This window comes from Dreissena polymorpha, chromosome 1, assembly GCF_020536995.1.
Source record: "Dreissena polymorpha isolate Duluth1 chromosome 1, UMN_Dpol_1.0, whole genome shotgun sequence".
NCBI classification, from domain to species: domain Eukaryota; kingdom Metazoa; phylum Mollusca; class Bivalvia; order Myida; family Dreissenidae; genus Dreissena; species Dreissena polymorpha.
The window spans coordinates 131,741,072-131,767,973 of NC_068355.1; the positions used below are offsets into that span (position 1 = coordinate 131,741,072).

Genomic DNA, 26,902 nt, shown 5'->3' on the forward strand with positions numbered 1-26,902 from the left:
ATGATTACAAAGATGAAGCTTAGTTTTAAAAATAACTATCTTAAAACAAGAGATGTGTTTGTCAGAAACACAATGCCCCCTTCTGTGCCGCTTTGAAGCCATATATTTGATCTGTGAGCCATATATTTGATCTGTGACCTTGAAAAATGACCATGACCTTAACATTTCACCACTCAAAATGTGTAGCTCCATGAGATACACATGCATGCCAAATATCAAGTTGCTATCTTCAATAATGCAAAAATTATGACCAATTTTAAAGTTTTCGGACGGACGGACGGACTGACTGACGGACGGACAGTTCGAAAACTATATGCCACCCTTCGGGGGCATAAAAATATACTCGACGTATATCGGTTGGTGTAAAAGTAGTAAGCAAGTTACAGCGTTACGATGACGATCCACATCATCAGCTAATTTGCTGTATACATTAGTGTAACTGTCGCTTTGTGCGAGTCTAACAAAGGATGAAACTCATAACCAATCATCACCAATATTTTTTTACGAACGTACCATCTACTGCAATAAGTACTAGTATATCGTTTTACATGGCATGCATGTATAGTGAATGGTGTACCTTGTAGATACTTACGATATTACATTAATGGTAAAACTGTATTGACTTTTTATGCCCCCCTTCGAAGAAGAGGGGGTATATTGCTTTGCTCATGTCGGTCTGTCGGTCTGTCGGTCTGTCGGTCTGCCGGTCGGTCTGTCGGTCGGTCGGTCCGTCCACCAGGTGGTTGTCAGACGATAACTCAAAACGCTTGGGCCTAGGATCATGAAACTTCATAGGTACATTGATCATGACTCGCAGATGACCCCTATTGATTTTGAGGTCACTCGGTCAAAGGTCAAGGTCACGGTGACCAGAAATAGTAAAATAGTGTTTTAATGATAACTCAAGAACGCATACGCCTAGGATCATGAAACTTCATGGGTAGATTGATCATGACTTGCAGATGACCCCTATTGATTTTGAGGTCACAAGGTCAAAGGTCAAGGTCACGGTGACCCGAAATAGTAAAATGGTTTCCGGATGATAACTCAAGAATGCATACGCCTAGGATCATGAAACTTCATGGGTAGATTGATCATGACTCGCAGATGACCCCTGTTGAATTTGAGGTCACTAGGTCAAAGGTCAAGGTCACGGTGACCCGAAATAGTAAAATGGTTTTCGGATGATAACTCAAGAACGCATACGCCTAGGATCATGAAACATCATAGGTAGATTGATCATGACTTGCAGATGACCCCTATTGATTTTGAGGTCACAAGGTCAAAGGTCAAGGCCACGGTGACTCGAAATAGTAAAATGATTTTCGGATGATAACTCAAGAACGCTTTTGCCTAGGATCATGACACTTCATAGGTACATTGATCGTGACTCGCAGATGAGACCTATTGATTTTCATGTCACTAGGTCAAAGGTCAAGGTCACAGTGACAAAAATCGTATTCACACAATGGCTGCCACTACAACGGACAGCCCATATGGGGGGCATGCATGTTTTACAAACAGCCCTTGTTTATCTATCTGCGCTAACGCTTACTTCATTGACGGACGTCAATAAAAAAAATTCGTAGTTAACCCCGTCCTCATAAGCATTCCCGTAATCAATTGGACTTTGTACACTTTGGCGACTAGAAAGATAGCTAAGGATTTCTCGTGACACATCTGTGTCAGCGCACATCTCTGTGTAACGTTGCTTGAGAATTCGATACGCACGTCATACAATCTCTTATCAGTTGAACATCTAATAACCAATTGGGCGTTTATGGCGACAACGCGTAGAAGTAGGTACCAAGTGCTTTTTTAAAGTAAGGAATACTGACACATTTTTAATAGAAACCTTGATTTTTTTACAATCAATCTTTTCCTTTACATTTCCAACTTTAATCGCAAGCTAAAAGATTCAATCGCCATTTGCGATTTTATCGATCGGAATCGCTAACATATAATATTCTGTCTTTGAAATAAAGTATAAGAATGAATAATTTAATTAGGAAAAAGGTGGTTTTAATTGTTGTAGTTTTTTTGTCACTTGTTAGTCTCATATTTACCACATGAAATGTGTGTTATGAGTTTAAGCGAATATGGATAAATAAATTGTTAATTTTGATTGTATTTCGTATTAATGGGTAGTTTCACTCCGTTTCCTAATGCGTATTTGGATGATTCACTCGATGTTTATGAATGAATCCGACGTAAAGTTCAGTTGCTCATTATGACTCAGATCGGGTGCCTGCCATTTCGTACTTATCGTGATCTGGTAAGTATACAACCACTGTTTAATGAAACTGTAATTAAGTATGAGCGTATTATATTTTATAGCAGTTTGATTTGAATTGTGATCTTACGAGGTTGCCTTTTATTCACACTTTAATGTTTTCTGAATAGATCTTTGCGATTATGAGAGGTTTGAACACCCTTAAACCGATTTTAAATAATCAATGCTATGCTTTGAATTGACCGTCCCAAAGTGGTAATCCCGATTTTATTTATTGGCATGTTTGCCCTGTGTTTGTAGATGTATGGCAATTGATAACTTGGATCGAGCAAATCACCGTTAAGTGATGATGCAAATGCAGTTTCACATTCTTTTAATTTCCTGTGTTGGCATAACAGAAATGCATGCGTTTATTTTGCTTGGTAAAAGGGTAAAATATTCTATCAAATAAGTTCAATATTATACATACAAATTACATTAATTTGCAGCTAAGTATGGATTATTGGGGAAATAAAAAATATTTTGTATCCAAACAATACAGTTCTCATTGCATTATAATTTATTTCGCTAAAAACGGCTGCTTTTCATTCAGTATTTCACTCATATTTGTTTAGTTCCATCTGTCTGCGTGTCCAACAGTATTTCACTCATATCATGGCGGACAGATAACTATTTTGGATACCTAATGTACACGCACTCTGTTTTAGAGATCTGTAGAGATAATTATCTGGACAATACTTACAGAAGTTATGTGGCAGGCGATTGTAACCAGGATCCTCGGAATTTTACTCCAGTACTCTGCCAACTGAGCTAACAGGCTACATCTTATTCGTGCTAAAGCGGAAACACTGAACGTGTGTTTGGTACCAGACTTTTCGACGTTTTAGTTTATAAAACATTTGTATGTATTTGTATGTGATGTTGGATGTAGTCTATAATGGCGGAAGTTTTGAGTTTGTGACAGTTCATATTTCATCGTTTCTGTGTGTATTTGAGTCAAAAAGGAAATTCAGGTTTTGTATGTTCCTTTTAATATACCTCAAATACAACATATTTAATATGGTATAATGAGTTGTGATTGTTACGACTTCGAGTAAGATTCCCACGTTAGTTTCGTAATCACTGTTTTTGTATACCCGACCCAGAGCTCTCGCTGGATTCAATTTTCTTTCGCCGCCCAATTTAATTAATTCAAATTGTTTGCAACTCTTTAAAATATGAACCTTTTTGTAACCAATTTTAAATCACAGTGTTCAATGCGATACAATTCTTTAATTCTTTATTTATTTTTTCTTAATGATACAGTCTTTGGACCATTTCTGGTCCACCTTTTGCATGTTCACTGCAAATGTCACAGCTTCGTTAGGCCCATTTCTTTTTCTTCATGGGATGAAAGATGATTATTATATCTACAATTTAAGTCCAATTTGAAGCATGTCGTCGTGTAAGTAACTGTAAGTAACAGTTCCACATGCATATCCAGGGATTTCAATAGACGCAGAATCCTGCGTTTTGACGCTAGCAAATTAAAAATGACTCATTTTTGACGCAACCCTTTTTTCTGCTGTGCGTCATTTTGACGCGTCGAAAATTTGACCCGTGCGTCAGTCAGTTAACATCTCGAGTTCCATGGTAATAAATCCTGCTGTGCTCCTAATTGAAATTAATGTTTCAGTATTTGAAACTCGGTCTATAATCGAGAGAATACCTTGGGCATTGTTTATCTTATCTCATCTCTTCCAATACACATGTCACCGTCTAAATAGTGCGTGCCTACTAACTGGGTAATTAGCAGCAGTGATTACGTGATAATTGATTGACCATCCGATAATTGCAGGTTTTTTGCAGACTTTTCAGACGGCACGGTTAAAGAAAGTCGGCAAAATTAATTAAAGTAAAAACCATATTGATCAAAGGTCTATTAATTACGTAGATCCAGTAGTAGATCTAAGTCCAGCGAGTTTTGTCAGTTGTTAATCCACCGATAATTACGAGTAACACCCATCTTATATAAACTGGAATCACAGTTCATTTTTTATACTTACAAGTAATAATACCACACATAAACATTGAGAAAACACATTTTCTCTATAAGATATAAATTATCTGAGTAGAATTAAATTGCTGCGTCATGACCTTCGACATTGTAAATGGCGGACTTAACATTCAACCCGCGTTCAATTCAAAGCTGGCGATTCAAATTGCAAGTAATGGTGATTCAATAATGGAGAAAGCATTAAATGGATTTAACAAACATTTTATAAGGTTTGTTAAACCCGATAACAACAAGAAAAATTTGGATTATTAAAGTAAAACTACTACAGGTAAGGCATTCCAAAGTGTACATATTTCGGACATGTATAGTATTCGGATAAACAGTAATAGATGTACTAGATGTTCCATGCATTTAGATTGTGTTTTGTTAGAAAAGCTATCATAGGGATGATGATAATATAATGACGATAAATATGTGATGAAAAGGTGCTACCGGTACATATCTTAAATTATTTAAATGTGTAAAAAGACTTAAATGTGTTATAACTATAAGGAAGTATATTTAATGTACCAATTCATTAAAATATGTTGTGTTATGTATCATGGTATTGTTATTTAATAAAGCAGTTTATCTTTTTAAGATATTGTTTTACTCTTAGAGCATATTTTTATCTAAAAAATGGAATAATACAGACAAAAACACAATTAACGCGCTTCAAAATTGACCCCACCATTTTTCAATTTGACTCCTCAAAATTTCAGTCCAGGGGTTATTGACTCCTTGTTTATAAAATCTATTGAAATCCCTGATATCTATTTATAATTACATATGTGTGCAATCTGGGGTCATCTCAAAGGGGTTTTTGACCACCACTTTTGACAGTTTGTGTACAGAGAAGAGACAAATGTATAAAGACATTGTGACATGATGTGGGGTGCAAATAAAAAACATGATACATGAAGTTTAGGGGGGTATAAAGGAGTGAGCTTGTCTATCGGTGCATATCAAGTGTCTGCTCTCTGATTATTCCCCACCATCTGCGGAGGGATATTGTTTTGGCGTTGATCGTCAGTCCGTCTTTCCATCTGTCCAGAGCCATATCTTGGAAGTGCTTTGACAGATTTCATTGAAACTTGGTATGAGTATATATATATATCAGTGCCTTCCCCAGGAATTTTTTCAGGCGCCCCGGGGCCGAGCGGGGGTCGGTTCGGGACGTTGATTTTTTTTTTAATTCAACGTCTCAATTTACGTTCTGTGGTGCGTTATAACTCAACGAAAAACAGCGTCAAAAGACGTCATTTGGTGCGCTATGACTCTTCAAAAAAATCCCCCAGTCATTTAAAAATATTTTTTTTATATTGTTTAATTGTTTTAAAACTTTTCCGCACAGATAGTAAAATCCCGACTCGAACGATTCCCCAATACATCCGTTTCAACCCGACTCTATTACTGTATACTTACTTTTTTCAAGTTTCTATTTATTACCCGATAATCCTGTTTACTCCGTTTTTATCAGTTTACTCCGTTTTTATCAATCTCTTTCTGGTAAATATTTACGATAAAAGCTTTCAGTTATTTCTTTAACACAAACCTTGCCATTTTTTAAGTGACTATTTATAGATTTGATGAAATATTGCCTCTGAATATGCGTCAATCCCCTGACCTGTTGTGCGCTTGTTAAAACGCTCAATACACGCCATTTGTATGCAATAGACGCGACGTTGTACATGCTGCATAATTTTTGCGCTCTTTTTAATTGAGAAAAAGATTCGACACAAAATAAATTTGCACTGCTAATTTGAAGCAAAAATATTTAACGTTGCGGTAACATTTACATTCGGAAGTGTGTTTCGGATTAAAAACGCGTTAACATCGACTTACGGGAATGGGTTTCAGATTACAAATTTAATTATTCCCATTTGAGATTTCAACAAATATTAACCGTTGCGTTATAAATTCAACGATAATTTGTTTAAACACTTTACGAGTCGAATAAATGTTTTGACGGAATAATGCATGAAATTCACGCTGTCCACGAGGATCACGGCCGGTTGCCATCATCAGTCTTCAAACTATCGATTATCGGACGAGACATTTACAAGTGTGCGTAATTAATTCAACGAAAATTTGTTAAAGCGCATAACGTGTCGAATAAATGCCAGAAAAACGAGGTGAATCAGTTCTATAAATGGACATGTTGAAATATACATGTACTGGAATTAAATAAATTGTTATCACATAATTGTAACCCGGAGTCATTTGCACAACTTACTCGCTATAATAATTAATTGTTTACCACTTGCAATTGATTTCTCGTATTAATTATGAGTCATAGGTAACACTTGTTTACAGTAAAAAGGTGTGATGATGATGCCCGAAACCGTCTTTAATGTTCTGTACTGTACTAATTACCGGTTTTATATTACTCAAATGGTACAACTTCTTGCTAATCAAGCTGCGATAAACTCTTACCGGTACTTCATGCCCGACGTCAATAAAAAATAATGGTCGATAGTTAACCCCGCCCTCATAAGCATTCGCGTAACCAATTGGACGATGAACTTCACAGTTTGACGACTGGAAAGTTACCAGATACATCCTTTTCAGCATTTAAATGACCGTGTAATGTGGCTAGAATAATCGATACGCGCGTCATGCTATTCTCTTATCAGTGGATTATCCATTACCCCAAGTGGTGTTTATGGCGATTACTTGTGAAAGTAGGTACCGAGTGCTCTTTTAAAACAGGGAATATTGATACACTGATAGGTAAACCTTGATTTTTTTGGACAATCTCCACTTTCTTTTACTGAAAATACACTGATCGGAAAATTTCAAGCGCCCCGGGGACTCTGATTTCGAAATTCAAGCGCCCCGGCAAGGGGCGCTTAAATGGCCTGGGGAAGACCCTGATATATGGATACTAGGATGATGCACTGGGATTGCACGCCAAATGGCATTGTACACCATCTGTTAATAATGGAGTTATGGCCCTTTGTATCTTGAAAAAATGCTTTTTTGAGTGTCAAATATAACACTTATGTGTCCAGAAGCATATTGGCGGGGGATATCAATTCAACGAATTTGCTTGTTCAAGTTGTTTCCATCCGATCTTCACCAAACTTGGTCAGATGTTGTATCTAGATGATGTCTAAGTCAAGTTCGAATATGGGTCATGCCGGATAAAAAACTAGGTCACGGGGTCACTTAGTGCGTTTTAAACATTGAGCATGGTGTCCGCTCTCTAATTTAAGTAGTTTTCATCCGAGCTTCACCAAACTTGGTTAGAAGTTGTATCTAGATGATGTATAGGCCGCAGTGATTTTTATACCTGCGAGTCCTGCGTCCTAGACTCACAAAAACCTCTGGGGATGCAAAGTTTCAAATTATGTGAGTCCCAAAAATGCATTGAAATTTCACAAAAAATAATATCGTTTAATATTTTGACTCATTCTTTCAATTCGGGGACTCATAGTTTGCAAGTTAGCGAGTCCCAGGACTCAGATGAGAATATTTGTAAAAATATCACTGTAGGCCAAGTTCGCACATGGTTCATGGCAGGTCCAAAACTAGGTCAGGGGTTCACTTAGTGCGTTTCAAACATTGAGCATGGTGTCTGCTCTCTAATTCAAGTAGTTTTCATCTGATCTTCACCAAGCTTAGTCAGAAGTTGTATCTAGATGATGTCTAGGTCAAGTTTGAATATGGGTCATGCGGGGTCAAACATTAGGTCACAGGGTCACATAGTGTGTTTTAAATATTCAGCATGTTGTCTGCCCTCTAATTCAAGTAGTTTTCATCCGATCTTCACCACACTTGGTCAGAAGTTGTATCTAGATGATGTGTAGGTCAAGTTCAAACATGGGCCATGCCGGGTCAAAAACTAGGTCACGGGGTCAGTCACTTAGTGCGTTTTAAACATTGAGCATGGTGTCTGCTGTTTTTTGTGAAGAAAACATGCAAAATATTCTGTGTCAATGTGGCATGTTAGGGTATTCGTCACGCCTGTGACAAAGCTCTAGTTACATTATTTCTAACGAGTCAACTGCCTGTTGACATAACACTTTACATGCTAAGTAATTTTTATGCCCCCGGATCGAAAGATCGGGGGGCAAATTTTTTTTGGCCTGTCTCTCTGTCTGTCTGTCATTCATTGTGTGTCCCAAAACTTTAACCTTGGTTAAAGTTTTGCAATAACTTTTGCATTATTGAAGTGAGCATTAGCAACTTGATATTTGGCATGCATGTGTATCTCGTGGAGCTGCACATTTTGAGTGGTGAAAGGTCAAGGTCATCCTTCAAGGTCAAAGGTCAATATATGGCTTCAAAGAAGCGCAATAGGGGGCATTGTGTTTCTGACAAACACAGTTCTTGTTTCTTTACTCAAGTCCATAGACACAATCATCTAAGTATTAAAATTTAGCATTGAAAGGTTTAAAAAAAACAATAACAAAATACAAATATATAATATTACTAGATATGAACGACAAGCATATTCATATTATCACATTTTGTAGAACAATAAAGTTTCATGCATACATGTATATATAATACACACAAAAGCAGCACCTCTGCATAAAAATTACTTGGTGCAAAAAGACATCATAATATGAAATAAAGTGTAAATATAATCCTCAAAACAGCAGTACCATAGGCATATGAATTAAATTGCGCAATAGAGATCATAATGTGAAATAAAATGTAAATAAGATTCACAAAACAGCAGTTCCTCTTCATAGAATAAAATGGTGCAGATGCACTTAACTCCTTTTTACCAGATGCTAGCATGTATTTTGTAGCAGATGACTTTCCAAAATCCTTCTGACAAAAGGAAACATAATTTTGCTAGATGCAATGCTTTTTAACCTCTTCAAGTGTCACAAAAGAGTTACTGCACATCATCAAAGGCCTCACTTGCAGACACCCGATAATAAGAAACACGCAACAGACAATTCTTGAAGCCATGTTGCCATAACCTTCCACCTCTTTTTTGCTAAAAACAGGTTGTGGACCCTTTCTGCTGTCAAGAGCTATCTCACCAGATAGACGTCTTAGAAAACTAACAGACACGTGCTGCAACATCCATCATTACATGAAGTTTTAGTTTTGTATCCATAATAATTGGATAATTCAAGATTGAAATGATTCTTTTAAATAAACTTATCAATATTTACTAACTTTTTGTTGACAGTTGTATGAACATTGTATTAAATCGTTATTTATGAACCTTTTTAAGTTAGTGCTTTCAGTTTCAATAACATTTACAAATGACAGTTCATTTTGTGTAAAGCTCTGTTTAAAGATAATTTTAAGACATTGTTACATAAGAAGGTGAATTGGAATTTTCAGATAACAAAAAAATGTCAATCGCCGCACTGTTTCACATCTTTACATTAAACCAGCGACACCCTTTTAACACTTCGCATTATCAAAATATGTACGACCACTACATTTGATGAGTTATAATATAGCATGAGGCGTTATTGAGCAGGAAGGAGGAATAACATTACCTTCTTATCTGTTACAATTACAACACATGTTTCATGGTTTTAAAAGCACAGGGTAAATATAAATTTATGCTTGACCATAGTTTTGATGCATTATTTAAGTTAATAAATTAAAACCTTTGCCAAAAAGCAAGGCAGCAGGGTTTGATATATGTTTTTGTAATTGGCATATACATTCTCACTGTGCAAATTTTCATATTCTAGAAAAAACGGTCATTATACATGTGCATTAAGTGTCATCTAAGACTAGCCTGTGCAGTCCCCACAGGCTATTCAGGGACCACACTTTCAGCCTAGACTGGATTTTGTTTAGAGGAGACTTTATCCAAACAAAATGTTCCATAAAAACAGAAAGCGTTGTCCTGGATAAGCCTGTGCAGACTGAACATGCTAATCTGGGACCATACTTTATGCTCATGCATTAAGCCCTGTTTTCCTAGAGCATGGCTCGTCTATAAACCATGTTACAGTGTACCAGAAGCACCATGTCCAGTGACCCCACAGCGCCCCCGGCCCCAGGTGTAGAAGATGGTGAGGAGTTTGACGACCCCCGCAAGGCCGGTATGCTGTACTGCACCCCTCTCAGCGTGCTGGAGTTTGAAGAACAGGCAGAGAAAGAAACGGAGAAGGCTATTAATGTAATTATTAAAGTACTCTAGACGCTTTATCCATATTAGATGCATTATTGGAAAACAGGCATGTGTGTAAAGTCTTGTCCCAGTTTAGCCTGTGCAGGCATCTAGACTGGATTTTTGTTTAGAAGGGACATCCTTTCAACAAACATTTTCATAAAACTTGAAAGTGTTTTTCCTGATTAGCTTGTTCGGGCAATGCTCATATGTATATATATTTATTTATATTTATTTATATTTACAAAGTATACATGTAGCATTAAAGATACATATGATTTGATAAATCACTCAAATTGTTCTGGTAAGATGTAATTGTTCATGATCGGTGGTGAAAAAGCTTCATTTGTCTGTCTCTGACATTGAGAGATCCAATCTCTAATACCAGGGTTCTATCCCATACATACTTGTAGGAACTAATGGGTTACCTTGATGGCCACAAAGAACAGTTCACAGACCTGCTGAGAAAGAAGAAACGACAGGATCTTGAGAATGGAGGATTGATATCGTTTGTCAGGGTACATGTAGTTCAGATTTCTGTAGAGTCTTTATATATATTCGTATAATATGTGATGAAAAGTTCTAGAGGGGGGGGGGGATTTTTTTTTAGTAGTAAGGTCATCTTTAAAAGATTGTTTGTCTAATATCAGGGTATTTAAGTGAATATTTTGTGCCTCCAGTATTTACAGGGTGTGGGACCGGAAGGGATACAGGAATTTGCCTGTGTCTAATAAAGTAATATTGATTCGTCAGTATGCCAGTCTCAGGGTCCATCCATGAGGTTAACCCAAAAGGCTTTTGATACTTGTATAGATGTTTTTTGCCATTCTCAACACACCATGTTATTTGGTGTCATTTTGACATAAAAATTAAGCTGCCAGTGTTTTTTTATGGCAATTTCGGGGCCGATATTCGGCCCCATTCCCCTAAAAAAAAGTAGATATTTTTCCCCGATTTTGTAGAAAAAAATCCCCTCCAGAATTTAAAAAAAAATATTTTGTTTGTTTTGTTTTTAAAGAACTCTCTTATTATAAATATTTATTTTATAACAACTAACAAAGTATATAACAAATTAATAATATAATATGATTTTGAATTATTATAAAGAGTTACATTAAATTAGTATTTCCCAAATCAGTGTACTTTTCATATGAATTTCATGCTTTTCCCAAAATGGCCAGGAAAAGGCCTGATGTATCTGCATATATTGTGTCAATATTTGATAATTCCAATTTTGTCCATTTCATTGATGAAAAAATGCTCAAATTTGCCATTTTATGGATTAAAAAGTCCCAATTAGACTCAAAATGGCTAGGAAAACAGAGAGTGTGCATGACTGTCTGAAACTAATGTTGAAAAAATCATTGGGATATATTTTAGAAAAAGGACAGAGAAATCCAGCTGTGAATATAACATTCATACATACATGTGTATTCATATAATAAATTTCATAACATATAAAAGAGTGAATTTTTAATTTTCCCCTTTTCCTAAAAAACGACGTGTTTTTCCCCTTTGGACGGGCCCCGCCACCATTCCCCTATTTGTGAAAAAAAACACTGGCTGCTTTTGAACTCATTCAAATGGGGCAATTAATCAGTACTGGCATGGCATCGACTGAGATCTTATTTATATAGCGTGCGCAGCAGGTTGTTTTATGAATTGTTTAATTGAACTCATTCATTGAACACTTGCCATTATCATTTCATAAGCAATTTCAATAAGAGAGAAAATATTTGTCTTAGACAGCCGGTTGAAGAGCTATCTATGAAAAAGTGTGTTGCTAATTAGACTGAACATCAAGAGCATTAACACAAAAGTGTTTTAGCATAGCTTGGGGAAAAAATATTTTTTATAAAAACTCATAGCAAAATTTTGAGTTGGGGCAATTTGGTTGATCTGGTTTTTCAAACCAATTTTTTTGGTCCTGGTGTCTGCTGACTGCACGCTTAACTTCAATATTAATGATTATTATTAAGCTCACAAGTATCTCTTTAGGTCTCTTTGTTTTGAAAAAAGTGCTGATATAAAATAAAAAATATACTGTGTACTGTAAATGTATTTCAGCTATGCAAGGTCCTTCAATGTTTTTATGAGCATGAGTCACTGTTGAATTTGTGGTGATTGATCGCTAAAAAACTGTTACATTTTTTATTAAGAATGTTATTTCAGAATTAGCGCTGGTGTTGTGATTATCAATCTTTTGACATTTTTGGACATGTTCAATTGAAACGCAATGTCTTGGTAACTACCAGTATGTTGACAAATTTTGGATAAGTAATTTTTAATTCTTGCAAACTTCATGAGTGATAAATCTAAATAAGTAATGATATAAATGACGTAGAGCTGATGTGTCTGTTGTCAGGTGAAAGAGTGTGATATCATCCATGGCAACAACAGCCCGTTGTTAAGGGTGACATGATATATATGATGTAGAGCTGATGTGTCTGTTGTCAGGTCAAAGTGTGTGATATCATCCATGGCAACAACAGCCCGTTGTTAAGGGTGACATGATATATATGATGTAGAGCTGATGTGTCTGTTGTCAGGTCAAAGTGTGTGATATCATCCATGGCAACAACAGCCCGTTGTTAAGGGTGACAGAAAAAGAGAGAGATCAGAAACTGGATGAATTGAAGAGAAACATGACCAAGGCTTTTGAATATTCTTTAGGTGAGTTATTCATGGATCACAATGCTGACTGCCTTAATCTGTTACATATTTTGTTAATTGCATGAAATACTGTTTTAAGCTGTTCATGATGCCTTATCATAGATTTTCCAAACAATGCTATAATATTTTATTATCATTAGATAATGCTGGGGACAATTGCTTGAATATTTAAATATGGTTACGGATTCCTTTGGATTTCCCAGAATGTTGGCAACGTAGATTTATTTGTATACAATTTTTGTCAGTGTTTAATTGATTGTGTCACCCAGAACTGGCACATTGACATTAGCAATGCATCTACAGGTAACCATTATAAGAATTATAAGTCTCTACTTAACACTGAAAAGTATTTGCAGTTGGAAATTCCGCTAAAATATAATATTGAATATGAATAGCATGCATCATGCTTTTTTTCAAAATTTCCACGTAGTAAACATGACTTCCATAGAGAATTTGTATATAAGTAGTATATGGATGGAGATACTGTACATGACTTTTTTAATCTGATGAGAACAACAGTCAATGTTACTCTATTTAACTCTTACAGTGCTGGAACCGAATTTTGAAGGCCTTTGCAAACAGTTTGGATCCAGATGAGACGCCACAGAACGTGGCGTCTCATCAGGATCCAAACTGTTTGCTATTCTGATAGTATTCTTTGAAAAAAATCGAAGAAAATGCTAATTTTAGAAATTCAGCAGACAACATTTTAGCAGACGACAAATTTCCCAGCATGCAAATTGTTAAATTATGTATGTATGTGTATCATCTCATGAAAAAAAATTACACATTGATATTTATTATAAGTTAGATGATTTGTTCGCAACTACAAACATTATGTTATGTTTTGTTTAAAATACTGTGTATTTTGTGCAAAAGGAATTTATTTAGTTACTACACTGAATTGATTTGATTTGATTGTTACTGTATTTCATATTTCTGTCTACTTAATCAGTTTTGGAAATGGACATTACCAGCTGCAAAGTTATGGGAAAAAATCTCTTAACTATCATTTGTACTAGCAATAGGTAGCTTGGTTCACAGTGAGTAGCCCACTGATGTGAATATTATAAGGATTGTTCTGAAAACCTGAGCTAAATGTAAATGTGTAAGGTTTCATCCCAGATTAGCCTGTGCAGTCAGCACAATTATCAGCGACTACACTTTCCACATAAACTGAATACTAGTATTTGCTAAATTTGCTCAAGAAAAGAGACTTCCTTCCAACAATACAAGTATTGCCCCTGATCAGCCTGTGCAAACTGCTTAGGGTTATCTGGAACAATACTTAATGCATATGCATTCAGTCAAGTTTAAAAAAACAAGGCTCATATGTGCATTGCCTATTTTTTACATGTACAGAAACAAAGGGAAGAAGGGTGTCAAAACGCTTAGAAGAAAAGAAACAGAAAGGGTTTGATGCCAGTAACGGTAAAGTTCCCAATGACAAGGCAGCTGCTGGGCAGCAGAAAACCCGTGGTACAATGGCGCCTCCTCCCCCACCCCCTCCCCCACCCATCCCTGGGGAGAACGCACTGACCACCACACCCAAGGGGCTCTCATTGTCAAGGAAACCATTCACTCCTATTGAGAACCGAATACAAGAGGTGAGTGGAAAGTCATTATGATTCTTTGTGATCTTGGTCAGTAATGGATTTTGTACTGTTGTGTTTACTACTGCAAAATAAAAGGGTTAAATCAAGCACTGGCTTTCAGTGCTACCAGTATTTAGTTTGCATATAAATGATTGCACAGTGATCTTTTAACATATTTATAGACTTTAAAAATATAAACAACTTCAAGTGTTTGCAGTATAATGCATTTTTACTGAAACATTTGTTTTCTTCAAATCTGCATTTTTGGTGACCATTTGATTCTTACCGATTTGTTCGTTTGTTTTTATGCCCCTGGATCGAAAGATCGGTGGCATATTGTTTTTGGCCTGTCTGTCATTCATTCATTGTGTGTGTCCCAAAACTTTAACCTTGGTTAAAGTTTTGCAATAACTTTTGCATTATTGAAGATAGCAACTTGATATTTGGCATGCAGGTGTATCTCATGGAGCTGCACATTTTGAGTGGTGAAAGGTCAAGGTCATCCTTCAAGGTCAAAGGTCAAATATAAGGCTTCAAAGCGGCGCAATAGGGGGCATTATGTTTCTGACAAACACATCTCTTGTTTCAGTTCAAAACCCCACAGACTTTTAAGACAAGAAAGTTGGATGAGTAAGTAGGCTTTTCCTTGCAAACTTAGAAGTATAAACTTCACACGGGTTTATTTAAATTTAGAAAATTGTAAATATATTTTCTTTAGCCAATTTTACCGTGTTTTGTCTGAATTCTTATTATTTTGAATATTTGAAGTGTGATTATGAAAAAAAAACTTGTGGCCAAATGGAAATTTATTGAGCCAAATTTTCTTATTTGTAGCCATTGGCTAATTTGGCGAATGGCAATGCAATCCCTGAAAGTTGATGGAGCAAGTTGGACAAAGTTGGTCAACCAGCAAAATTGCAAGATGCTTTTATATCCCTTGAATTATCCCAAATTTGCATCAAATAGTTGTCTGCTCTCTTATAATAGGTTTGAAATCAATAGCTTTAGTTTGCATAAAAAATGTTAATGAAACGTAAGATATAGTTGGCTTGAGTAGAGACCAGCTGGAGATTGAAATTGGGGATCGTCAGGTCAAGTTCAATGTCACTGTTACTAAAAATGGTTGCTGGTCAATAAATTTAGTTTGGATGGTTGAATTGCAATCAATTTTTAGCTCGACTATTATATATGAAAGATATATAGTGGAGCTATCCTACTCACCCCGGCGTCAGCTTTCCGTTCCGTTAGCATGCAAATGTTAAAGTTTTCGTACTACCCCAATTATTTTCATTGTCCCTTGACATAATGCTTTCATATTTTGCATACTTGTTTACCAATATGACCCCAACCTTAAAACAAATGCAGACAACTCTATTGAGCATTTCTGTCATAATTATGGCCCCTTTACCACTTAGAATATGCAGCAAATGTTAAAGTTTGCGTACTACCCAAAATATTTTCAATGTCCCTTGACAAATTGCTTTCATATTTTGCAAACACTTCAACACCGTTATTTCGAAGTCGTCGGGACCGTTAAAAAACTTCGGATTAACGATAATTCGAAATAAACATTTTACAGAAGACTTCTTTGATTCTGTAAATATAACACATGGAATTCGCATGGTTCGGTTACACGCTTACTTAAAAACATAAACTAGTCAGATAGCAATATATTTCAACTTGTAACAAACGGAGGGATAAAACGATTTGTTTTCTTGTTTTTATGTTTCTCTAATTATAGTACATATAAAAAATAATGAATGACACAATTTTTTTATCAGACATACATACATATGCATACATTTTCGAAAATGAATTTACATTTTTATGCCTCCCTTCGAAGAAAAGGGGGTATATTGTTTTGCTCATGTCGGTCCGTATGTCCATCCACTAGATGGTTTCTGGATGATAACTCAAAAACGCTTAGGCCTAGGATCATGAAACTTCATAGGTACATTGATCATGACTCGTAGATGACCCCTTTTGATTTTCAGGTCACTGGGTCAAAGGTCAAGGTCATGGTGACCCGAAATAGTAAAATGGTTTCCGGATGATAACTCAAGAACGCTTATGCCTAGGATCATGAAACTTCATAGGTAGATTGATAATGACTGGCAGATGACCCCTATTGATTTTGAGGTCACTAGGTCAAAGGTCAAGGTCACGGTGACCCAAAATAGTAAAATGGTTACCGGATGATAACTCAAGAACGCTTATGCCTAGGATCATGAAACTTGATAGGTAGATTGATAATGACTGGCAGATGACCCCTATTGATGTTCAGGTCACTAGGTCAAAGGACAAGGTCACGGTGACCGGAAATAGTAAAATGGTTTCCAGATGATAACTCAAGAACGCTTATGCCTAAGATCATGAAACTTGATAGGTAGATTGATCATGACTCGCAGTTGACCTCTATTGAATTTCAGGTCACTTTATCAAAGGTCACGGTGACCCGAAATATTAAAATGGTTTCCGGATGATAATTCAAGAACGCTTATGGCTATGTAGCAATCATGAAACTTCATAGGTACATTGATCATGACTGGCAGATGACCCCTATTGATTTTGAGGTCACTAGGTCAAAGGTCAAGGTCACGGTGGCCCGAAATAGTAAAATGGTTTCTGGATGATAACTCAAGAACGCTTATGGCTAGGATCATGAAACTTCATAGGTACATTGATCATGACTCGCAGATGACCCCTATTGATTTTCAGGTCACTAAATCAAAGGTCAAGGTCACGGTGACAAAAAACATATTCACACAATTGCTGTCATTACAACGGAGAGCCCATATGGGAGGCATGCATGTTTTACAAACAGCCCTCGTTTTTAAATAACACCTGATGTCTCTCTGAACACCGGCGTTCGCGCAGACGACAAAGGTGTAATTATCGGCTTTTGACGCGCCACGACAAAGGCGTGAAATTATGCTCAGTATTTTGCAGTTTTGACTTCGGATTAAAGATTGATAATTAGGTGCGAATTATAGTGTTGGGACCGACAGAATCCCTTCAAATTAACGATTTCTTCGATTAAACGAAGTTCGGATTAACAATGAAATTTTACATTAAACAAAGAAGAACCAAAATCGGGACCCGAAAAATACTTCGACAGAACGGTGACTTCGGATTATCGGTGTTCGAAATAATGGTGTTGAAGTGTACTTGTTTACCATCATGACCCCAACCTATAAACAAGAGCATGCAACTGTATCAAGCATTTTGACAGAATTATTGCCCCTTTTATACTTAGAATATGCATATTATTGATAAATCTATGTTAAACTTTGCGTACTACCCCAAGTATTTCCTATATAATATTGATTTTATATTTTGCATACTTGTTTACCAATATGACCCCAACTTATAAACAAGAGTAGACAACTCTATCAAGCATTTTGTCATAGTTATCGCCCCTTTTCCACTTAGAATATGCAGCAAATGTTAAAGTTTGCGTACTACCCCAAATATTTTCAAGGTCCCTTGACAATTTGCTGTCATATTTTGCATTCTCGATAACCATCATGACCCAAACCTATAAACAAGAGCATACAACTGTATCAAGCATTTTGACAGAATTATTGCCCCTTTTATACTTAGAATATGCATATTATTGATAAATCTATGTTAAACTTTGCATACTACCCCAAATATTTCCTATATCCTTTGACAAATTGCTTTTATATTTTGCATCTTGTTTACCAATATGACCCCAACCTTTAAACAAGAGCAGACAACTCTATCAAGCATTTTGTCATAATTATGGCCCCTTTTCCACTTAGAATATGCAGCAAATGTTAAAGTTTGCGTACATGTGTACTACCCCAAATATTTTCAAGGTCCCTTGACAATTTGCTGTCATATTTTGCATTCTTGATTACCATCATGACCCAAATCTATAAACAAGAGCATACAACTGAATCAAGCATTTTGACAGAATTATTGCCCCTTTTATACTTAGAATATGCATATTATTGATAAATCTATGTTAAACTTTGCGTACTACCCCAAATATTTCCTTTGACATATTGCTTTTATATTTTGCATACTTGTTAACCAACATGACCCCAACCTATAAACAAGAGCAGACCACTGTATCAAGCATTTTGACATAATTATGGCCCCTTTTACACTTAGATAATTGAACATTTTGCTTAAATTGCCATAATTTCTTTATTTATTTTCACATTTTATTATTACTTTGACAAAACAACACTTACCTGAATACCACGATGGATTCCACTCAAACAATACCCCAGGCTCCTACCCAGAATCCCTTCCCCCCCCAACCTTCCCCCCCAATTTTTTTTTTTTAAACATCATCTTATAAATTACCAAACCCCACATTATACCCCCCTCTCACCCCTCTACCCCCACCCCCCCCAAAAAAAAAAAAACAAATATTGTTTTTTTAACATCATCTAATAAATTACCCCACCTCACATTATACCCCCTCTCACCCCCCCCCCACCCCCCCCACCCCCCCCCCCCCAAAAAGTCCCTCACCGGGGCGCTTGAATTTCGAAATCAGAGTCCCGGGGCGCTTGAAATTTTCTTATCAGTGTATTTTTTAGTAAAAGAAAGTGGAGATTGTCAAACAAAATCAAGGTTTCTCTATCAGTGTATCAATATTCCCTGTTTAAAAAGAGCACTCGGTACCTACTTTCACAAGCTTTCACAAGTAATCGCCATAAACACCACATGGGGTAATGGATAATCGACTGATAAGACCCGTGTATCGATTATTCTAGCCACATAACACAGTCATTTAAATGCCGACAAGGATGTATCAGGTAACTTTCCAGTCGTCAAACTGTGATGTTCATCGTCCAATCGGTTACGCGAATGCTTATGAGGGCGGAGTTAAATATTCGACCAGTATTTTTTATTGACGTCGGGCACGAAGTAAGAATTTATCGCAGCTTGATTAGCAAGAAGTTAAACCATTTACGTAATATAAAACCGGTAACTAGTACAGTGCAGTACATTACAGAAGGTTTCGGTCATCATCACACCTTTTTACTGTAAACAAGTGTTACCTATGACTCATAATTAATACAAGAAATTAATTTCAAGTGGTAAACAATTAATTACTTATAGCGAGTAAGTTGTGCAAATAACTCCCGGTTACGATAACAATTTTATTCCAGTACATGTATATTTAATAAGGTCCATTTATAGAACTGATTCACCTCGTTTTCTGACATTTATTCGACACGCAGTGCGCTTTAACACATTATCGTTGAATTAATAATTAATTACGCACACTTGTAGATGTTTTGTCCGATGATCGATACTTAGAAGACTGTAATGGCAACCGGCCGTAATCCTCGTGGACAACGTGAATTTCATGTATAATTCCGTCGAAACATTTATTCGACTCCTAAAGTGTTTAAACAAATTATCGTTGAATTCATAACGCAACTGTTAATATTTGTTGAAGTCTCAAATGGGAATAATTCAATTTGAAATCCGAAACCCATTCCCATAAGTCGATGTTAACGCATTTTTAATCCATTCCGAAACACACTTCCGAATGTAAATGTTACCGCAACGTGAAAATATTCTTGCTTCAAATTAGCAGTGCAAATTTTCTTTTTGTAGAATCTTTTTCTCAATTAAAAAGAGCGCGAAAATTATGCAGCATGTACAACTTCGCGTCCTGTGTATTGTGAGTGTATTGAGCGTTTTAACAAGCACACAGCACGTCAGGGGATTGACGCATGTTCAGAGGCAATATTTCATAGTCACTTCAAATTTATCTGATACTATAGAAAAATGGCAAGGTTTGTGTTAAAGAAATAATTGAGAGCTTTTATCTTAAATATTTACCAGAAAGTGATTTCACAATAACGGAATAAACGGGATTATCGGGTAATAAAATAAAACTTGAAAAGTAGTAAGTATACAGTAATAAAGTCGGGTTGAAACGGATGTATTGGGGAATCGCTCGAGTAGGGATTTTACTATCTGTGCGGGAAAGTTTTAAATCAAACAATATATAAAAAAAAATTAATGACTGGGGAATTTTCTTGTAGTCATAGCGCGCCAAATGACGTCTTTTGACGCTGTTTTTCTTTGAGTTATAACGCACCACAGAACGTGAATTGACACGTTAAATTAAAAAAACAGGCTGTTTAGGTTTAGTGCTGTTTGCTGCTCATAAGTATCTAAGGGTTAGAATCAAAGCCTTTAAAACTTGAATCTATTAAAAAAAGATCTTTAATTAAATTCGACTTATAAGTTACTACAAATAGGTCAAAATACGTGTCTTAGGGCTAAAGGGCAAAGGTAACTTAAATAGCGTCCATGGATTTTATTTGGGCCAATCATGTCCAGGTCTAGATCCCAGTTACTCAAAATAAAGGAATGGTTTCAACTCAATATCTTTAGTTTGGAACGTTACATAGTGTTAGATGGAGATTGTGTGTGGATGTAAAGTTTAGGCACGGGATTGCATTTGTAGCCAGTCAGGTTTCCGCTTAATAACTTTACTTTGGGTGGATGTGTTGCTCTGAAATTTGTTTTAGGTTTCTAACATGTATACCTAGGCTAGAAATGCATAACGGCATGGGCCAGTCGGATAGAGGTCAAGGTCACTTTTGCTTAAAATAGAACAAAAAAGTGTCTTCTCAATATTTTGAGTTTGGATAGATAAACATTGTTTCTTCCAAAAACCGTGGATGGATGTACTGGACTAACATTTTGTATGTAGGAAGCATACCTGCAAACCAAAGTAGAAATTTTCAAAAATAAGATTCATATATTAAATGTTTAAGGACTGCTTTCATGGCATTCCATGTTTCTTGTTGTTTCCATTATTTTCTGTGCGATAATTTCTACAACAAATTAGCAACTTCATTCACAGATAAATGTGATCCAGAACTTTAAACAAGCAAAATGTGTGTGTAGTTATAAATGAATCCCTCTTTGTACGACAAAAAACATCAACAACATGTGCATGTCATTAAAACTGTTTCTGATATACATTCTATGTGTGCAGTATTCTTGGAGCAACCCCATCTGTGGATACATCTCTGACCAGTCTGCATGAGGAGCTCATGTCATCAAATCCATGGAAACGCTTGAAATGTGTCGGAGAAAATAGGTGGGTTGATTAAAACATTGGGATAAGTTATAAATGTTTAAATAATTATTATGCCCCCCTTCGAAGAAGAGGGGGTATATTGCTTTGCTCATGTCGGTCGGTCGGTCCGTCCGTCCACCAGGTGGTTGTCATACGATAACTCAAGAACGCTTGGGCCTAGGATCATGAAACTTCATAGGTACATTGATCATGACTCGCAGATGACCCCTATTGATTTTGAGGTCACTAGGTCAAAGGTCAAGGTCACGGTGACTCGAAATAGTAAAATGGTTTTTGAATGATAATTCAAGAATGCATACGCGGCCAACAGGGCACACTCTGAACAATATTACTGAAGCAACTAGTCTGTAATCCTAAATCAATAATTATCAATCCAATGAAACATCATCCTTTTAGTAAAATACAGTGGATCAGTAAAAATATTATCAGAACATGAGATTTTTTGTATATTTTGTATATTAAATATTGTATTAATGTTTAATTTTGTTGATTAATATAAATATAAGCAGGACAGGGGAGGTAATACACTACAGGGGAAACAAATGCAATAAGTTTAAATTTATTGTTACAGCATTTGCCTCCCTTGTAATATATTTAAATTTTACCAAATGTAAGGCTAACTGCATTTTTGTAATGCATACTACTACTACTACTACTACTACTACTACTACTACTGCTGCTGCTGCTACTACTACTACTACTACTTCTACTACTACTACTACTACTACTACTACTACTACTACTACTACTACTACTACTACTACTACTACTACTACTACTACTACTACTACTACTACTACTACTACTACTACTACTACTACTACTACTACTACTACTACTACTACTACTACTACTACTACTACTACTACAACTACTACTACTACTACAACTACTACTACTACTACTACTTCTACTACTACTCTACTACTACTACTACTACTACTACTACTACTACTACTACTACTACTACTACTACTACTACTACTACTTCTAGTACCATTTCTTCTGCTACCACCACCACCACCGACACCATTCACAGTGACAAAAAACGTATTCACACAATGGCTGCTACTACAACTTATAGCCCATATAGGGGGGCATGCATGTTTTACAAACAGCCCTTGTTTATTATTACACTTCTTCTGTATAAAGAGAATAATAGGCAATTGACATCATGCCAACTGTCATTCAGATTCTTATCTAAATATCGATCGACCAATCATCAATCGATAAATCATGCGTGCTGGTTGCTAACGACCTGTCAGCCATTTTCTGGACAAGCTGAATGCCTTGTTCTCATTTATTCTGTGAGTTTCGTTTATTTTGTTCGAAAAAAGGCAGTCATTATCCAGGTAGATAAGTTAGAGGAATTTCATTTATACAATTTCCAACACGGAAATGTGGTCTTGACAAGTGCGAGTGGAAGCTTCAATGTGTAGCAAAATTATCAAAATCCCCCATATAGACAATAAATTTATTTCAGAAACTGTATATGTCAAATAAGCAATATTAAGTATGAATTATATCACGTGTATATGTAAACTAATAAGGATTATTGGTTTTTGCGTAACTTCATGAAATCAACGTTATAAATTGCTTTTCATGTCAGGAACAAGTGAAAACTATTTTATGTAACTATTTTTAGCTCGGCGTTTTTGAAGAAAACCCATGGTATTGTCATAGCCAGATCGTCGTGTCGTCCGCTGTCCGCCATCCTACGTCCGCGTCGTGCTAAAACCTTAACATTTTGTTAAGGTTTTGAACATTGGCTCGAAAATCAAATTGCTTCCACCTACAACTTTGAAACTTCATATGTAGATGCACCTTGATGTGTTCTACATGCCACACCCATTTTGGGGTCACTAGGTCAAAGGTCAAGGTCACTGTGACCTTTAAAAAAAAAAGCCGAGCGTGGCAACCGTTATACGGTGCTCTTTTTATAAAAAATATCAATGCCACCGTTTTTTTGTTCTGCTCTTTCAATTATAATGATTGATAAATGTCCCATAAGCAATGTTAAATATTATTAATATCACTTTTATACGTAATAAAGTCGGATTTTGGTACCCGCTCGGCGTCAGAAAGCGTGTAAAACTTAAGTGAAATGCCAGTTATAAAGTGCTATTCATGTCAAATACATGTGGACAAATTGTTTCGTAAATAATATGGGTAAATACCAGTGTAGAGGTGTTAATTCATTTCTAATTCCAACCTTACATGTAGTAATAGGTTAGATTTCGGTAACAGCCCAAGCGTTTGGGAGCTGTTTAAAGTACCGAAATACCCGTTGTACATAGCTTATGTTTCTAATAAACTAATATGTTTTTGCATTTGCATGTGTTATATGGGGTGAAAAAGTCCATAAAAATCATCCGGAATATTGTGTGCATTCTCCGTGATTCTTTTGAATAAAACAGTGTTAGAAGTTTCTCTATGTAATTAACAATATTAAACCAGTACTGTCCATAAAATTTCCCTTCCTTGTCAGAATTTACCTGATTTTGGGTTACATTGTTTCCAATGTAATACAACATCAACAATAAATGCAAAAGGCAAGGAATTCCAGATTTTGTCATCATAACATATACATGTACTACAGAGCTAGGGGCAGCTTTTTTGGGAAGAGTCCTTGCATAAATGTCAGTAATTATCCGGATCAACCCTACAATAGTAGCATGCTCAACTCATTTTATCTACATGGTGTTTCTACTGTCCCCAGGTCCCCTGGTGGTACCCCAATGGCTGCTAAGAGGAGCAACAGCAACATCCCATCAGAGCCCCTTCACATTGCCCTTGTGAACAAGTTTAAGAACGTGCGCTCCCCCAGCCCCAACACAAGCCTCAATGTCACTGCTAACTCCCTCGAGGGATTTACGCCTTAGGCTCCAACGGATCACTTGTACTATACACATAGATCCAGTTGGATAGACAGAATTGTATATTAGCCTCGCTCTGCAAAAACGGGGCTTAATTCATGTGCATAGTGTCATCCGAGCAGGCTTATCAGGGACCACACTTTCTGCCGTGAATAGATTTTAATAAGGAAGAGACTTCCTTTAAAACAAATATACCTTAAAAGCCCAAAGTTTCATCCCTGATAAGCCTATGTCAACTGCACAGGCTAATCTGGGAAAACACTTAACACACATGCATTAATACCTGTATCTCAGAGAAAGGCCCATATTGTCATTGGTGTCTTCATTAGACTGATTAAGATGCTGTATGTATTTGTTTTTCTTGTAATAGATTATTTTACACTTTTAAATGTTTTTTATTTTACTCTTTTAAATGTTTTGTTATTTGATTGATAATAATATGCATTATAAAATACATGTACATAACATTAAATTATTTGTTCATGCAGCTGTTAGAAAAATACATTTTATATTATATTTTTATTGTTCAAATCAACATCAAACAAAATTAATACTCCACATATGGTTTTAACCAATTTTAATTAATTAAGATAAGATCATTTAGACGTATTTGTTGTATGATTTTCTTTAACAATTTGTGTTTTTTCAACATGGAGATATAATATTTAATATCACTTTGCAGGAGTCATTGAGCAACAATCGGCAAAGGTGGCTTCAATTGCCTTATTTGTTTGACGAATGCTTTTAACTGTTAATAAAGTCGTTTGCATAGCAAATTTTGACAGCAATTTGCATGTCTCATCTTGTTTTTGTAACAAGGATGATTCAATATGCCACCCATGCTTGTGGCACCTTCCCAAATAAGCTGTTAATGACAGGTTAGTGTTGAAAATCAAAATGTACATTATAGTTTTGTGACTTAGTGCTGTATTATAGACATGCTTGAGCATAACAGATGTTTCTGTGTTACTACTTTGTGCAGTATTTGTGTTGTTAACTGTTTATTATAGATTGTTTTCCTGTCATTTATAGTGTGTGAATTATCATTGTGCAATTTAAAATTAGTTTAACACTGTTTCAAATAAAGCATGACAGTGACAATATCAATGACGCTCTTATTTGAATAATCACAATCAATGAAACACATTGTAAACATTTTTCGACTAAAAATTTGTGAAACAACTTCTTTATTTTGACTTCCTGATATTATTATAACCACACATTTCTCGAGCAAACCTGCTCATGTCCTTTATATCTGTGTAACGTCTTTGTGCACTGTCGGTTTGTTACTACATTTTTCACTGTCTAGTCTGTGTTGCTTCTTTATTAACTTCAGTGTGACATGTATATTTGACTTGAAAAATGAAACATTGCATGCCAGGCGGTTGTTCTTATTATTTTGTGTATTTATTTTCTTTATTGAGACAACTGGTCATATGTTCATTCAAATCTTTGATTTAAGCTATTACAAGTAATTGATTATGAGTAGCCAAGTAAATCATTCAAAAAGCATTATGGTGTTCTTCTCAGATATACCAGGCATAGTGTCAACTCATCACTTTGCACTTGTTGTTCATGTAGTCTGACGAGCATTTAATTATTTTTTAAATATCGACTCTCAGTGCAGGCAAAATGGCAAATCCAGTAAAACATAAAAGAAATAATTATATACAATATCAGTTGTCAACTTGACATAACACAATCATTTAAGTTGTTGTGCTAAGCAAAAAAACACAAACTGTAATGGGACGGTGTTAAGGTGTAAGGAGTTCTACAATATATCCATTTTCATGCTGTTAAGCAGTTGTTTTTTGTTGGTTTGAAAATGTTGACCAATGAGGGAAACTGTAGAAAAGGCATATATCAAATGTTTATACCTAAGAAGCAAATCAAAGTTAAAAATAAGTTCTTTTACTACAGTTCCAGAGAAACAGGTAATTCAATTGAAATATTACAAGGCCCATAAGTCTAAAGGAACTGCTTTAAATATGATGCCCTGGTAATACACACTTCATAACAGTAGTAAAAATTCTCATGAAATGGAAATGGCATTTGGTCTTTTATGAGAAACAGACAAGACAATAGGTACTGGCAGTATGCACATTTTTCCACTTAGTCAGGAATCTTTCCTAAAGTTGTTAAGTTGCGACAAGTAGTTGATGAAAACAGCCTGGAGAAGCGATACAATCATTGCACACTTCTTGTTTTATTCATGTGTAGTTATCAGAAATCTGTAGTGAGTTGAAATAAAAAACAAGACTATTGCCAAGCAATAAATG

At 35.9% G+C, this 26,902-nt stretch overlaps 1 protein-coding gene across 1 annotated transcript; it reads left to right on the forward strand.

The window, feature by feature from the left end:
- Positions 1–1,775: 1,775 nt before the first annotated feature.
- Positions 1,776–26,135, forward strand: LOC127850342 (uncharacterized protein DDB_G0286379-like). Its single transcript, XM_052383322.1, has 8 exons — positions 1,776–1,799; positions 10,210–10,377; positions 10,782–10,886; positions 12,918–13,041; positions 14,404–14,648; positions 15,226–15,266; positions 21,643–21,747; positions 24,467–26,135. Exons 2-8 carry the CDS (start codon positions 10,225–10,227, stop codon positions 24,627–24,629), a joined length of 936 nt encoding a protein of 311 aa, XP_052239282.1. The 5' UTR covers positions 1,776–1,799; positions 10,210–10,224; the 3' UTR covers positions 24,630–26,135.
- Positions 26,136–26,902: the final 767 nt, after the last annotated feature.

Excerpts from the sequence above, each read along its gene's own strand:
- LOC127850342 (XM_052383322.1), top strand. The coding sequence starts at position 10,225 with ATGTCCAGTGACCCCACAGCGCCCCCGGCCCCAGGTGTAGAAGATGGT. Across the intron at positions 10,378-10,781 it reads AAACGGAGAAGGCTATTAAT|GAACTAATGGGTTACCTTGA; the intron begins GTAATTATTAAA and ends ACATACTTGTAG. Across the intron at positions 13,042-14,403 it reads GGCTTTTGAATATTCTTTAG|AAACAAAGGGAAGAAGGGTG; the intron begins GTGAGTTATTCA and ends TTACATGTACAG.